The 16,232-nt window shown below is 40.8% G+C and overlaps 1 protein-coding gene across 2 annotated transcripts in view; it reads left to right on the top strand.

Annotated features, from left to right (window-relative positions):
• kcnc3a (potassium voltage-gated channel, Shaw-related subfamily, member 3a) overlaps positions 1-16,232 on the top strand; it is an 84,942-nt gene that overhangs the window by 38,926 nt on the left and 29,784 nt on the right. For both annotated transcript variants that reach the window (XM_005749631.1, XM_005749630.1), the window contains exons 3-4: positions 4,967-5,828; positions 8,893-9,105. In XM_005749631.1, coding sequence (XP_005749688.1) covers positions 4,967-5,828; positions 8,893-9,105 — 1,075 coding nt within the window. The remainder of the gene's footprint in view (positions 1-4,966; positions 5,829-8,892; positions 9,106-16,232) is intronic.

Raw genomic sequence — 16,232 nt, 5'->3', positions numbered from 1 at the left:
GGCGCCCTTAGCATTTGCCTATACGGCCTATGCCACGGGCCGGCCCTGTCTGCACATCTCTGTCCTATTTAAAAAGACTTGAACGGATCATCCCCTTGAAAGCCATCTTACTTCTGTATGGACCAAAAGGTCCTCTGAGCTGCGCTTTGATCTTCATATACATTTTTGCAATATCTGTAGTCTTATTGAGCTGAATAGGAAAATAACAAATGCGCTTAATGTTCTCAGTCGGTATGTTCTTAAGTTCATTTGGTCTGACTGCTGTTTGCAGCAACAGTAAGTTGTTGCAAAGAGGCATCAAGTTAATCTGTTAGGCAGCCTGCAGTACATGATGTCTGTTAACTCTGGCTGGTGGCAGACACAGCTGTTTCCCAGTGACGTGTGGCGTACCAGCTTTAGGTGTGTGGAGAAAGACACAATATGAAGCTCATTGTGCTTTGGCATTGGGTGTAGCATGTATCTATATGGCTGACTTTGCTGGTTTGCCTTTCAGCACTGTGTGCTCGGTCGTAGGACGTGATGGTTTCATGCATTTATTACTAAGAATAATAATTCAACCCAAGAAAAGAAAAGAATATTCTAAGAATCTTCATCAGTGCACATCATCCTCTGTCCCCTTCCAGAAGAATCCAAACCTGATGTAACTCACCGTTGTGTGCCGTTTGCTGGCATCAGGTATGACTGCTAAGTCGCCACCGTCACTGGTGCTGGTAGCTTCTACCATCCCAGCTTAGTTTGTCAACCCTTTTACCTTACACCTGGTAAGCTTGTAATCTCATGGTTGATTTAAGTTTTTGTCCTTCTTTATCAAGAAGAACAAAAACATAGTTCAAACTCAATTTCAGTGATCTTGTGGTTAAGAATTAAATATATGTAGGAGACTTCCTGCGTACCACAGTTTGAGAGATCTTGCCACCAGGCGTTTCAGTCCAGTCCAGAGAGCATATATGGGTAATGTTCACGCCTTCATCTCATTCTCCAATAAGAACTTTGAGTTTTGATGAATGCTCAAAGTTTTCAGTTTTTCTGCTGAAACAATGCTGTCCTCTGGATTTGATGGGCTACATACTTATTTATTATACAGGCTGTACAGTACATAACATCAAACTTTACATGTTTTATGTAACTGAAATGTTCAATTATGTGGGCTACAGAAAATAACAGTAATAGACTATATTTATCTGAAATGTGTAAACTTAATGCATTGAGATGATTTTAACCACATGTAACACCTGCGTATGTGCCAGTGTGATAATGATCTAATCACTGAATGAAGTCTGAACTAGTTCAAGCAGTCAGCTCATAACATGGCTCCCTCTCTTCACATCATATGACTAACACACACACTCTTGGATTCTATTTAAAGGACAGCTTCCCCTCTCTCTCGCTCTAACATGTTAGTGCCATTGCTCCTCTTCATCACCGTTTACTACTAAGAAGTGTGAGCAGTGGTCTCCTCTCAATAAAGCCCAAAATGGCTCCCGATGGTCCTGAAACCCCCTAAAAAGCTGAAGCAGATATTTATACTATTAAAGCAGTATCTGAAAATGCATGAAGTTACACACTGGCATGTTGCTCAGTACTAATTTGTGGGATCCATCCCTTTAAGGAGATCCAGAGACTGGACCCACACCATATGAGGAAAATGCCCTGAATGGATTCAGCCTCTAGTCATCACACTAGTACCTGCTATCAAACACACAGAAATCTACTGTTCATTTGTGATTATATCAACTGTATATGTGCAGTCGTACTATATATGTAATAATATTACATCTTAATAATAAAAGATGAGGAACAGAGGTATTGACTGCATTTTATTGTGTAACAGTATATCCATTTGTGATTTGTCATGAAGTGTGGAATGAGAGGCATGAACATGCAGCACTTAGACACCAGCAGGTGAAGCTGAAAACAAACGTTTAGTTCGGATGCAGAAGATCCACAGAGGGAAAAATTAAACAGCAAAATCCAAACTTTGTGAAGAACAGGGAGCACATGAGAGGATGTTAAAGAATGACCTGAAATAGAACAAAGGAAGCAAAATTAAATGCAAGACACAGAAGACTAGCAAAAAGTAAGGATAATAATAAACACCGAAGGTCCACATGAAGGGAACACTGGGTCTATCATCCAGACTACATTAACTGCAGTACTTTTCATATCTATCCCTTTAAAGTCTTACATTGTAACACAGAAAATAGAAACTGATGCTGACAGTAAACAAGACATTTCAACATGCTGCAAGTTTTTAAGTGAGACTTGGAACCTGTTAGTTTCAAGTCTCCCCTTTCCACTACCCCACGACACCAACAGCTTTAAAATGAATCCGCTGATAGAAAGAACAACAGGTGACACATGAATGGATCAGTCTATTGAGTGCTGAACGCTAACTATTATGTGCAGGTAGCTGAAAAGCTAAAACGGCTATCATCACCTCAGCCCTTACCTTTGCTAGAAACTATTCTTGTCTTAATATCAAGAGAGGGACGTTTCAAAATTTTAATAATGCCTGGAAGACTAGTCATGAAGATTTAGTGCCAAGGTGGAATATAGACAGTTTTTTTTATATTAGTAAGCTATTACCAGTTAGCTTGAGTATACTGGCCGATACTGGCCTTGCAGATGCAGCGTATCCAGTTGTGCTGCAGACTGTGACTGTTCGTTTTTCCTGCCTCAAAGTTATTATTGATGTTTTTACAACAATGTTAGAATTTCCCGGTCTCCACAGTACCTACCTGAATGTAAACACTAGATGCTTTTGTAAGGTCCATTTGCTGTCCTTCGGACGAAGCTATAAATGGTCCATTTTACTCTGCTGAATTTTCTCTTGTGCTGGCTGTTTAACAAAAGTCTTCACCTTCTTATTCCACACAGTACTCTTGTAAAATTGCCCATAATCCACAATTTTTATTTATACTTTAATTTGTTTGCATCATTTTACACTCTGCACATCAAATTTTAGAGCTATATTTGCTGCATAAACCTAGAATTAAACAGTTTTATCTTTTAAATAAAATTATGTTAAATTTGCGGCTGCATGTTTACATATGTTTTGTGTCAAAAATAAATACATTTTGTGTAGGAAAATATAGAAATAATGATTATTATTCATGTTATTTTACAAAAAGACATTTTAGTTTACAGACTATTTATTTTGTAATTTTATTGAGTTTTGATGTATTAACAGGAAAACTCTGTAACAGTGTTAAATTATGAAATTACAATTCTTTTACAGTGTGTGACATATGAGCTTGATTAAAGTAATGTGTGTGCTCATTTACATTTTGTAAAGCCACAGGTCAAATAACGGATTAAACACAGTGTTGTTTTCAGCAAAAAGCACTATAACTGCTTCATCTGAACTGGCCACTAAATCAGATTAAAACTCTAAGAAATCAGACGGTGAGTGTCAGTAATACCAGGTGAACGATAGGTAACAAGAAAAAGCGAAGCTCTTTGGGTTCTCAGGTTAGGGTGAAGTAAAACTCTGTCTGGATCTTTGCTTGATTAAAAAGCTGGTGTGAAAAACTGCTTCCACTCTGCAGCCGCTGCTTCAAGGCAGAGAAAAATCAATATGTTGATCTGTTATTAAATCATTTACTAAGAAAGAGACCTAATGTTTCAAAATCCACATTTAATCATTTCACCCTTTGTTGCAGCTGATGATGCTACGTTGTTCTTTCTTTATTTTTATGCTATGATGTTTTGTTTATCTTGTTTTGGTTTGATGAGAGTAGAGAAGCTTCTGAGAGGCGTGTAAGACTAAAACTCTGCTTCCTGCTCTCAGCTCTACGGGGTTTTTCAAGAAAGTTTCCCAATCATCTATAAAGCCCACTTTGGCACCACTCAGGCCACCAGCAATTTAAAAATAACGTGCAGCTATATATTCCTGGTCTGAATGGGAGAGGGCCAGGGAAAGCTACAGCATCTGACATTATTTTGGCAAGATACACAACAATGCAACATTTTGCTGAATCTATGTTTATCTTTAGCCAGCGGTTTTTGGGTACCACCAGTGTCACATGCTCTGGCCCTTGGAAGATAATCAGCAATGCTTGCTGCAGTCTTTAGCTTAATGTTTACCAGAACAATCTGCAGCAGGGACAGATGAAGAAGACATGCTGCTTGTGATTTGGCTAACATTTGTATAACCATGTGGCAGCAACTGCCTTAAGCAGATAGCTGTAGCTGAGGAGTTACAACAAGTGATCTACCGATTGGAAAATCGATCCCTGGCTGCCCCAGTGTCCAGTCTCCATGCCCAAGTGTCTTTGGGCAAGATGTGTTCACTGAAGTATGATTGTGTGTAAATGTTTGACATGAAGTGTGTAGAAAATAGCTTTTGGCTGAACGAGTGAGTGTGGCACATTGTGTAAAGTACTTTGAGCACAATGTAAGACAGTGTTCATCAGTCTGTCACAAAAGAGCGCCCTACTGCCCATACAGGCAAAATGTAAACAAAAGAAACGATGACAAAGATGCCATCAATACTGACCGCGATATATCATCTGAAACCCCAACAGTGATTTGGAGTGTTTCACCTGCATTTGGATTTTGCTAGCGTGTTCATTTTCACTAATTACCAATTTTTTAAAATTACTTTTAGATTGTTGGCAATATGCATGTGTGCTCACACTCATCAGTTTTGGTTTTGCTTTTTTTTCTAACCCTTAGCCGTAAAAAGCCAGTGGGGTATTATTACTGAAGTCAATAGGATAACTTGAGCACAAGGCGACGGAGGATTATTGAAAGTTCAGAGGTCCCATTTTCTGAAAATGGTGTGAATACGATACCGAGAAGGAAGCCATCCAGGATTTATACCACAGGTGCATCTGCTAAGAGATGTCACACAGAAATGTTGTTCTTGGGTCAACAACCACTTGTCAGAAGTCAGACATGTGTCTGTTGTAATGAATAAATAATAAGATCAACTAAAATTCTCTTCTTCTTTTCTTCTCTGCAGATTGTGTATGAGGTGGTCACAGACAGCTGGCTCACATATGTCGAGGGCGTCTGCGTCATCTGGTTCACCATTGAAGTGATGGCACGCGTTATCTTCTGTCCTGACAAGGCAGAGTTCTTCCGCAGTGCCCTGAACATAATAGACTTTGTGGCAATTGTGCCGTTTTACCTGGAGGTGGCGCTGAGTGGCCTATCCTCCAAAACAGCCAAAGACGTTCTGAGCTTCCTGCGTGTTGTGCGCTTTGTCCGTATCCTACGTATATTCAAGCTGACCCGCCACTTTGTTGGTTTACGTGTGCTGGGCCACACTCTGCGTGCCAGCACTAATGAATTCCTGCTGCTCATAATCTTCCTGGCACTAGGTGTCCTCATCTTTGCTACCATGATCTACTATGCTGAACGTATCGGTGCTGACCCAGATGATCCAACAGCTGCAGCCCACACCAACTTTAAGAACATCCCCATCGGCTTCTGGTGGGCTGTGGTGACCATGACCACGTTGGGATATGGGGATATGTATCCTGAAACATGGTCAGGAATGCTCGTGGGTGCCCTCTGCGCCTTGGCTGGGGTGCTGACAATTGCCATGCCAGTGCCTGTCATCGTCAATAACTTTGGCATGTACTACTCCCTGGCCATGGCTAAGCAGAAACTCCCCAAGAAGAGGAACAAGCACATCCCCAGGGCGCCACAGCCAGGCAGCCCAAACTATTGCAAGCCAGATGCCCTGGCAATGGCGACAGCATCTCCTCACAGGTTGATGGGAAATGTGCTCGGGCCTGGCATGGTGGGATCTGGCAGCATGATGGGTACTGGAGACTGCCCATTAGCACAGGAGGAGATCATTGAGATCAACAGGGCAGGTGAGTAACTGGACAGAGGTGAGCCAAGTCTCTTATGGAGTTTGAAGGGATGTGAGGGGGAAAGTTTCTTTAGGTGAAGCTGCTTTAAAGATGATGGATTCTTCCAAACAAAGAGGGAATTATTGTCCCCCTATGAAAGATGAAGTGTTGTTAAACAGAGCAAGCTTTTTTAAGGTGTTTTTTTTAACATAGTTTTATTTTAGCTGCTTACATTGAACAATATCACTTGACAAAAAACACAAACTACCAGGGTCAGCATTATTATTGATAGTAATAATCAGCCTGTTGTTGTTACTCTTCTTTGCAAATCTTCCAAGCTCCTTCAGATTCGATGGTCCTGGGGGACGTTAGTCTTCGGTTCAGTAACATTCACGTTTGTCTTCCGTACTTATTCATCAGGAGCGATGTATGACAAAGTGATGACCGAGGCACAGTTTTACAGCTTGAGGTTTTCCTTTAAAATTCTGTCCTTCTTTCTTCATGATTCCTTCCACCTTAACGAGAGTTCCACAATCACTGAGCCGTCCCCAGAGCATAATATTCCATAATACTCCCACCGCCATGTTTCACTGTGGGGTCGATGTGTTGCACACTCTTATTTCTCCAAACGTAAGCAGCACTTAGATGAGCTCTAGTTTCATCTCATCTGATTACAAGATTACAATTCCCAGCTTCCAACTTCTGTCGGACTTGTTCTGTACGACATGAGGGTTAGGGTTATCCCCTAACCTTTTTAATTTGTGCAAATTGGAAGATAACGCTCAGTTTTTGAGCATTTTGAGCATGACAAACCTATCGCACATCATTACACATCAGTGTGCTGTCAATAAAACTAATAATAATAATATTGACCCCGGTGAAAAAGGTTAGAGTTAGGAAGTTTCAGCTATTAGGAATTTCTTAAGTCTCGAAGGGCAAGTTTGAATCTGGGCCGTTTCTCACAGACTGATTCTCATTAGTACTGGTAATCTGCAGGTGGCACTGATTTTTATTATTGTACAATCTACTGTACAATATGAAGCGCCTTGAGGCGACTGCTGTTGTGATTTGGCGCTATATAAATAAATTTAATTGAAATTGAATTTAACGAATAAATTGCATTGTGTAACTATAGCAACATTACAAACCCATCCACGATTGTGATGTTGATTTGTGCAACTGCAAAGGAAACCAGTGATGTCCTCACTTTGATTTCTTTTCTGTCCATTACTCAGTTATTTTGTGAAAGTGCACTGTTGACCTGACGATGACATCTATTGTGGCTGTTAGAATATCTTTAACAAATTGATGTGACAGAGCATACAGACAGGTCCTGAGGCTGTCTGTATGCTCTGTCACAACATGTTGCCACAGAGTTGAAGAGCTTCAGACGCCACCTCACCACATAAAGGTGTTGGAGCTTATTTGTTGATAGTAGTGGGAGACCAAACAAGCTCAGCGTATTGATTCATTCTACTTAAAAATGCATTTGGAAATATGAATAACACACAAGTTACACTCTTAAAAAAATCAATTATAAAACAAAAAGGGAAAAGGGTGTTTTGAAAGATATTACAATAGAGAATGATGAGATTGATGAGATGACCAGTTGCTCAATATAATAAAAAGCATTTCACTTCATGTGATACTGTCTCTGCTTGTGTGCTGTGGTTAAAGTAAGCTGGAAGAATCCAGAACAGTTTTCCAGCTACTTCAGTCGTCATCCATCCTTCCTTTTCCACTTACCCAGCTCAAGGTCATGTAGTGCTCAAAGCTTCTATAGGTTGAGAGGCAGAGTGTAGACACATAGCCAGTTTGTTGGCACCCTAATGCAGAGAGAGTCATTCACACCTATGGGCTGTAGACACACCAATTAACATAAGATCAGTAACTACATGGCAGAGCACCTGGAGAGAACCCTCACAGACATGAGGAGAACAGGACAACAATGTTAACCACCATAGTGCATATTTGGTTAATAAGCAATTAAAGCTGATTGATCATGTTTTGTGTGCTACATTGTGGCATTGCTTCTAGTGACATCATGGAGATGAGTAAAAAGAAAAGAAAGAAAGAAGACAGGACACGTTCAGCACGTCATCTATGCCTATATATACATACATCTTTGTTTCAGGCATTGAGATATTCTAATTTTGTGTTATAAGTAAGTAACGTTTATTTGTTCAGCACTTTTCACAGACAGTCACAAAGGGCTGTACACAAAAAAGAGAAATAAATTAGAACATGAAGTGTCATAATAGAGAATAAAAAGGTACAAAATAACAAAATAAAATGAACAGGTTAAAAATAAATAAATAACAATTCTATAAAATTCTCAACAGAAAGCCTGATTTAAAAAACAACAACAACCTACAATTGAATTCAATTCGTTTTTTAAAATGTATTCATACACTAAATCACAACAATAGTTGCCTCAAGGCAATTTATGTTGTAAGGTAAAAACCCTACAATAATATAGGAAAAACCATCAGGTGACCACCAACGAGCAAGCACTTTGGCAACAGCGGGAAGAAAAAACTCCCGTTTAACAGGAAGAAACCTCCAGCAGAGGGAGGGGCTAAACTACACCAAGATTTCAAATACTGGACTAAGCAGCTGAAGCAGAAGGAGACAGAGCTTGATTCACAGCACGTGACCCCCATAGAAGAGATAAGAAATGTTAAAAGATTAAATGTTTTGATTCATCCTGGCACACAGCTATAACAATCGTGGCTCAAGAGTTGGGAGTTCGCCTTGTAATCGGAAGGTTACCGGTTCGAGCCCCGGCTTGGACAGTCTCGGTCGTTGTGTCCTTGGGAAAGACACTTCACCCGTTGCCTACTGGTGGTGGTCAGAGGGCCCGGTGGCGCCAGTGTCCGGCAGCCTCGCCTCTGTCAGTGCGCCCCAGGGTGGCTGTGGCTACAATGTAGCTGCCATCACCAGTTTGTGAATGGGTGGACGACTGGATGTGTAAAGCGCTTTGGGGTCCTTAGGGACTAGAAAAGCGCTATATAAATGCAGGCCATTTACCATAATGGTCACTCCTATAATCTTTTAACTGCCTTCTCCTTCCCTCTTTTACCAGACTCCAAGCAGAATGGTGATGCAGCAGCTAACGCTGCGGCTCTGGCCAATGAGGACTGCCCTACCATCGACCAGGTCCTGGGAGATGAGCGTAGCCCGGCTACCGGTGGGCTAGGCTCCACCACCAGCCGTGAGCGCTACCCGCACGACCGGGCGTGCTTCCTGCTGAGCGCAGGGGAGTTCCAGCGCACAACAGACGGAAACGTTCGAAAAGGTAAGGGGGTGGAGGGGGATACTGAGGGGAAAAGATGCAGAGAGGGGAGGGGGGTACTTGAGTGACAGCAGTGCATGATCCTGATTGATTAAAGCAACAATATGCATAGTGTGTGAAAATATCAGGTTTGATCTCAGACTTACATACACATATACACACGTACACTGAGTTAACTACAACACTGAGAGAAGATTACTCCAACATAAGCAATAATAGAAAAGCCATGGTGTTGTCATTTAAAATAAAATGAGTTAAATCATCCTAAAGCACACAATTGATCACATTCCCATTCCATCCATTCTTTTTAATGCAAGCTTAGTTTTGCAGTCTCACTGCCTTGAGACTGTTCATAATCACAAACGCTGTCCGTGGCACATGTAACACATGACTCTCCTTTCTGCTTTCCAAGTATGTGATTGTAGAGGAAGTTCCCTAAATTTGTATGTCCTCCATCTGTACTGCAGAGGTCGCTGCGGCGCTAGTGTCTGGTGCCCTGAGATTGAGTGACTAGATTTACTGTGCTGAACCACAAAAGTAATCACTGATTCATTGAACTGAATTCAATGAATTGAAAAATCATTGTATTAATATTCTGCACTGAGGTGACTGAAGAGTCCCTTAGTAGTACTACACTGTCCTTCAGTGTATGCTTCACACTGTTTATGGCAGCTGATAGAGCTCTTTGTGTCAATCTCTTTTCACACAGCTAAACTGCTTCATTATGAAACACTACTCTTTTTGAGGGATTATAATGTCAACTGTAATTCTTTCTCCAGGTAGGTATTACACAGCAGATACTGGTGCTACTTTATGTTTTTATACTGTCAACAAATCCCATGAAAACTAAAATAACACTAGCAAATATGTTTTCCTGTCATGGACCTCTGCTGGCAGCATACGTCAGGGTTTCTGTCCGACTTTGATCAAACTGTCAAATACTTGTTTTCCAAATTGTAATTATGCCGTCTGTACTTATATACAGTGATCACAAGCATGATATAATGTGACAGACTCTCAGAGAAAAGGGCTATTTCCCCCAGGTTGACCAATTTGGTGGTGGTGGGTGGCACTGGTAGATGTTATGTGCACCATGTCCTCCCTGCTGACTGATAGCAGAGTTGACTCAGAGTCATTTGGGATCATGTTGGGATATATTCCATAGTAGGAAATAGTCCCTTCAGACGTCTTTCCACTGCTAGATGTGCAGAGACAGCACACATAATGCTTATTCACAAGGTATGAATGCATCATTGGAATAACTGGGCTATCTATGCCCGAGGAGCTGGCAGGTTGAAAAACAGCTAATGTGGAGATTTGTGTGCTTACATGGTCCTCCAGCTAAAGGGCTCCAGACTAGTGTGGATACTCGTTTCCTTCTGGGCTTTGTTCACAGTAAGAAACATATCGAACGTCATGTATATTTAGATCATTTTTTGTAAGTGTGCTATTTTTCATATTTTATCTTGCTGAACAGATGGATCAAATACGTTTCAGTGTGTTCACCATATCACCCTGCTTCATTGTTCTGCTCTCTCTCTCACTGTCACTCTTATCTATTCACTGCATAGTTTATTTTTCTTACTTTGTTACACTGAAGTTCATTAACTGTTCATTCTTTGTTTCTTTCTCTCTTCCTCATACTCTCTTCTTTCCCATCTCCACTGTCTTGTCTATTATTCATCCATCCGATGATTCTTACTTTGCCCCCTTCTGCTGCTGCTTATTGTCCGTCAACTGTGTCTGCTGATTGTCCTCATCCATTCATTTTCCTATAATATTCCTGTTTCCAACGTAACGTTTGCCAACATGACCTGCCACACAATTTTCCTTGACCTTCCTTTTTTAAAACTCTCTCACAATCGTCCTGTACCCCCCACACTGTATTTCCCTGATTCACACACACACACACACACACACACACACACACACACACACACACACACACACACACACACACACAATTAGCCACAAGCTGGAGGGGGCTCTGTTACAGCTCGGTAGGATTCCACCTTCTCCTGGATCAAACCACAGAGACACAGAGGTAACCCAGAGCACCCTTAATAACCTGAACTACTAAACTGCATAAGTGAACCAAAGATTACCTTTAAAGCTAATTAAACCACATTATATCATTAAATATTGCAATAGATATCATTTGACTGAATATGGCTCAAATACAATACAAATACAATTAGAAGAAAAACAATACAGTTCACTACACCAGACTAACTATGCTAACATACTGTCACTGAAATGAAGCCCTTGAGTCACCTTCAGTGCTGAGTCGTACCCTTATGATATCAGAAGTTGGGTTTTCTTCTTCTTCTTCTTAGAAACAACAACAACAAAAAGTAAGAATCATTCTGATGCACATAAAATGATTCACAGCTTCCAATATTAAACTAGACTACATGTACTACATCAGAGTGCATATAATGTAGTGCACTTAATGCAGTACATTAGAGCTCTGGTCATTAGGTTAGATTAGGCTCAAAATCAGAATCAGAATACTTCATCAGTCGGGGAGAAAATTATGTGGTCACAGTTGATCCAAGACAGCAAGAACAGGAACTAACTAAACTCAATTCAATAATATTACAAAATATAGTAAAAAGAGTCTAATAAATACAAATAGATCTTATAAATATCCCAGTATATTAGACAAATGAAAAAGAAATATGTGACATTTTGCTGCCCTTCTTATCATATTGACTTGATGTTTAGGGTGTGTACTTGTGACTTTGATGGAGGGATCGTACAGCGAGCTAGCCAGTTTCCTGTGTAGTTAGTGGTGTATTTGGGTAATCTTAGTATCCCGTTGTACTGGCCTGTGACCTGTCATGGAGTAGGTGAGAGGTATTGTCCAGTATTCTCCTCATCTTGGACTTCTTCTCCTACACTACCTTTAGGGAGCTCCAACCTCACCATCTTACTGGCCTTGCACATCATTTTATTGAGTCTCTTGGCATCCATGACCCTCAACCTCCTGCCCCAACATGCAACTGCATAGAAGATAGCACTGGCCACAACGGACTCGACAATCCTGAGTATTGTCCTACAGATGTTAAATCATCTCAGCTGTCTCAGAAAATACAGACGCCTCTGGCACTTTGTGTAGATTGCAGCTGGTTTTCTGGTCCTCTTAAAGTCCCCAATCAATTCCTTGGTCTCTGTCACATGGAGCTGCAGATGATTCTGCTCGCACCACGTAACAAAGGAGTCCACCACTACTGGGTACTCCATTTCATTCCCCCCACTGATGAATCCAACCAGAGCAGAGTCATCAGAAAATTTCTAAACATGGCAGGAAGGTCCATTAAGTGACTGATGTCTGTGGTGTAGAGGGTCAATAGGAAAGGAAAGAGGATCGATGCTTGTGGGGTAGCAAGTATATGATGGCATCCTCAGCTCTGAGGCAGGGCTGGTAAGCAAACTGAAGGGGGTGACATAGGACGCTGCACACAGAGCACTGTGCTCTAAAGCCCATCTATTTCTATTGCTTGTGCTGTACAATGGTGGTTTCCCGTTGCACCACGCCAAGCACAAGCATGTCAGTGCAAGCATGCCAGCACTTGCCCTGGCATACAAATGCAATGCAAGCGCTTTCCTTTTTGCTAAAGCATATAGTTAGGGCTGGGTCAGGTGACCCTGACTCCTCCCTTAGTTATGCTGCAATAGTTGTAGGCTGCTGGGGGACTCCCATGATGCATTGGGTGTTTCTTCTTCACTCACTATGTGTTAACAGACCTCTCTGCATTGAATCATACTTGTTATTAATCTCTGGCTCTCTTCCACAGCATGTCTTTATCCTAAGGCCCCCTCCTCGATTTAGAGATGGTCTTTCCCTTTTCGCGTAAAGCAGCGTTCCTCCATTTCCAGAATGTGGACATCCTCATCATTGAAAGAGTGTCCACTGGCCCGTAGGTCTAAATGGCCTGATGAATTAAGTCTTCTGTGTTGTCCACTTAGCCAGAGATTGTTTGGATTCCCCGATGGATGAATCATGGCGGTCGTTCTCTCTCCCCAACCGGTCGCAGCAGATTTAGATTTAGGTTAATTTAGATTTACCAGTTATTCTAACCACATTAGCTTCATGTCTTTGGACTGTGAGAGGAAGCTGGAGTACCTGGTCAGAAACCAAAAGAAACACAAGTAGCCATGTAAACGCCACTCAAAATTGATTCCAGCCTGGTTCCTGAAACTTATGGCCTGTTTCTACGCTGACTGATATGCTGCAGGGTCCTCCCTCCTTTTAAATTGCCTTTATTACTTTTAAATGAGATCAGTCACTCTGAGGGTAAACACTATCTCCAGAAGCTCTGTGGTGACAGAACAAGGTACATCTGCTTATTCTGTGCAGAATATTGTGACATTTCGTGACATCGAGCCTGAGTTGCCCATGTTAAACTGTGACCATTGTTGGTGTATTTCTTTAATCAGCAACCGGAGTTTAACAGCTGACAGAGTGAACAGGATATATAGAGGTAAAGTCTGATAAGATCAGTGATGTCGTAGGGAAATGTTGGCTCCTTATTTATGTTACAGAAACACAGAGCTTTGAGGTCAGGTGGATGGCGTGTTTTTGTTTTGTTTTTCTAATGAAAGTAGAGCCATTGTTCCCTGATGATAATATTGATACGAATATGCATTTGTACAAGATAGAGACCTTTTTTTCCCCCCGAGGTCCACAATCTTATCAGACCACATGATACGCTGGCAAACAGAGATAACCATTTGTTGAAAATGACGAATCTGCTGATGCAACATCTGCAGGCTGGTCTCGCAGAAAGTGGACTATATAAAAGAATCTGAGCAGTTAATGTAAAACAGTGTCACCAGGGCGATCAGCTGATCCCTGGAGTAAATAAAGCATGAGGTGTGTAGCTGCTTCACCCCGATCCCATTCTTCACTGAAAATAACAGAAGGAAGAAAACTCTCTCAACCCACACGTATGAGACAGAGCTATTTAAAACAAACACTCTACAATAATAATAAAGAGAAGTAAGTAAGAAAAAAAACAGGAGCAACTGAAACAGGCACCTTGAGGTTCAGATAGAATAAAACAGAAAATAGTAGAATAGCTAACCTGGATTATGGCAGGTTAGACCCATGATGACATTAGAAAAAAATACCATATTACCATAGTAGATTTAAATAGATTAAAGTGGATTAAACAAAACAATTTATCGTATTTCATGAAACCTTTACAGTCAGTTCAGTTTTATTCCACACATATTAAAATCCCACTAATGTGAAGTACAATGCTGTGAAAAAGCCCCCGTATGGATTTTTAATAGACAAAGAAACTGGAATAAATGCACAGTTTTTAAATGATGATTGTATATCTTACAGCAGAAAAGCTATTCAAATGTATGTAATTCCCCCTTTGCAAATTATGTCATTAACTACATGTTTTTGGAAAGCTGAGCTCAGTTGAATTAGCCACATCAAATCTAAAGAAACAGCTAAGAAACAAAGTTATTGAAATCTATCAGACGGGAAAGGGTTGTGCTCTGGGACTCCAACAAACCAACAAAGACTCTAATAAACCATGGTGAGAGCCACTATCCACAATTGGAGAAAACTCGGAACAGTGGTGAACCTTCCCAGGAATAGCTAACCTACCAAAATTAGGGCAGAACTTGTAATTTGGCTTAAAAATTTTGGCATAAAAGTGAAAAATTAATGCAGCAAAATGTGTCAAATTAAGGACACATTACCTTTTGAGGTTGCTGTTGCTGCACCATCAACAGTAGTACCAGCTCCCATCCCAGGAGGGTGCTGTTGCTAGCACAAACCATCGACAGGTACAGGAGGAGGGACAGCCTTCCCAATGAGCACGAGGAAGATACAGAGGAAGGTGAAATTATACAATTATACAATATATTATACAATATTGAAATTTGTTTGCAAAAAATAGATACCAGAGTCAACATTAGCATCAGATCACACAACATAAAACCTTGCAATACACACACACACACACACACACACACACACACACACACACACGCCCGTTCAGCTATCTTAGTGAAGACCTTCATTGACATAATGCTTTCCCTAGCCCCTTACCCTAACCCTAACCATTAAAGATGAATGCCTAACCATAACCTAATTGTAACTCTGACCCTGAAACCACATTTTGAGCCTCGAAAATGCCTTTAAATGCTTCAAATTTTTGAGGATTGGTTTGTGTGTCCTCACAAATGACTGTTGGTTCTCATAAGTATAGTAGAATGCAGATTTTGGTCCTCACAAAGATAGCTAGACAGGAACACACACACTGTGTTTTTGTTACTGTAAAGCTTTTAAGTGTGATTCAGCATCACATAGTAAATATGTTGGGGCATATGCATGGTTTCTGTATGTGTTTGTGTGTTTTTGTATAAATTACACTGGAAATTCAATCTGTGTGTGTAAATAAATTATATGCACATGGAAAGAATGCACATATAATTTATACATATTACAAATATGTGATTTAATATATTTTCACTGCTAACTATTATCAGCTGTGTTTATCAAGCCATTATTGGCCCACTACATCTCGTTACAGCTAATTACAGCCAGGATAGCTCCCCAGAATCTGGGGAGCTATCCTGCATTGCCTTTTGACACAAATTACTTGCCTTTCCTTACACATAAAATGTACGTAATTACATTTCTTCCATCCATCCTTCCATTTTCTGCCGCTTACATGGGTTTAAGTCTCAGGGGCAGATGTCTAAGGAGAGACGCCCAGACCTCCCTCTCCCCAGTCACCTCTTCCTCTTTTTTGATCTTTAATCTGACCCCCTTCTTAATGACCAAGCTCTCCTCTCTATAAAGGCCCCAGTATTCCCTCTGCAATGTCCGCTTTGCTTGTTTCACTTGTATTTACATCCACCATTAAGGTGCAGAAAGCTGCAGTGTTCTTCTGAACAACAGGTGTCACCACAATATCACTACGTAAGCGCTAATACAAGAGGAGAATAAATCAAAACAGAAGCCAAGACTTTGTCAAGTGTTTTTTTTGCTTAGTCTTACTAAGGTTTCGGAAACTCTGCAGTTAATAAATTGTTCTAACTTCTCCCTCTGAATACAGTGGCTTGCAAAATTATTCGGCCCCTTGAACTTTCCCACATTT

The sequence above is a fragment of the Pundamilia nyererei genome, unplaced genomic scaffold, assembly GCF_000239375.1.
Source record: "Pundamilia nyererei isolate P.nyererei 1_Seehausen unplaced genomic scaffold, PunNye1.0 scaffold00252, whole genome shotgun sequence".
NCBI classification, from domain to species: Eukaryota; Metazoa; Chordata; class Actinopteri; order Cichliformes; family Cichlidae; genus Pundamilia; species Pundamilia nyererei.
Note: the sequence above shows the minus strand (reverse complement) of the source record. Positions and strands in the feature narration are given on the sequence as shown.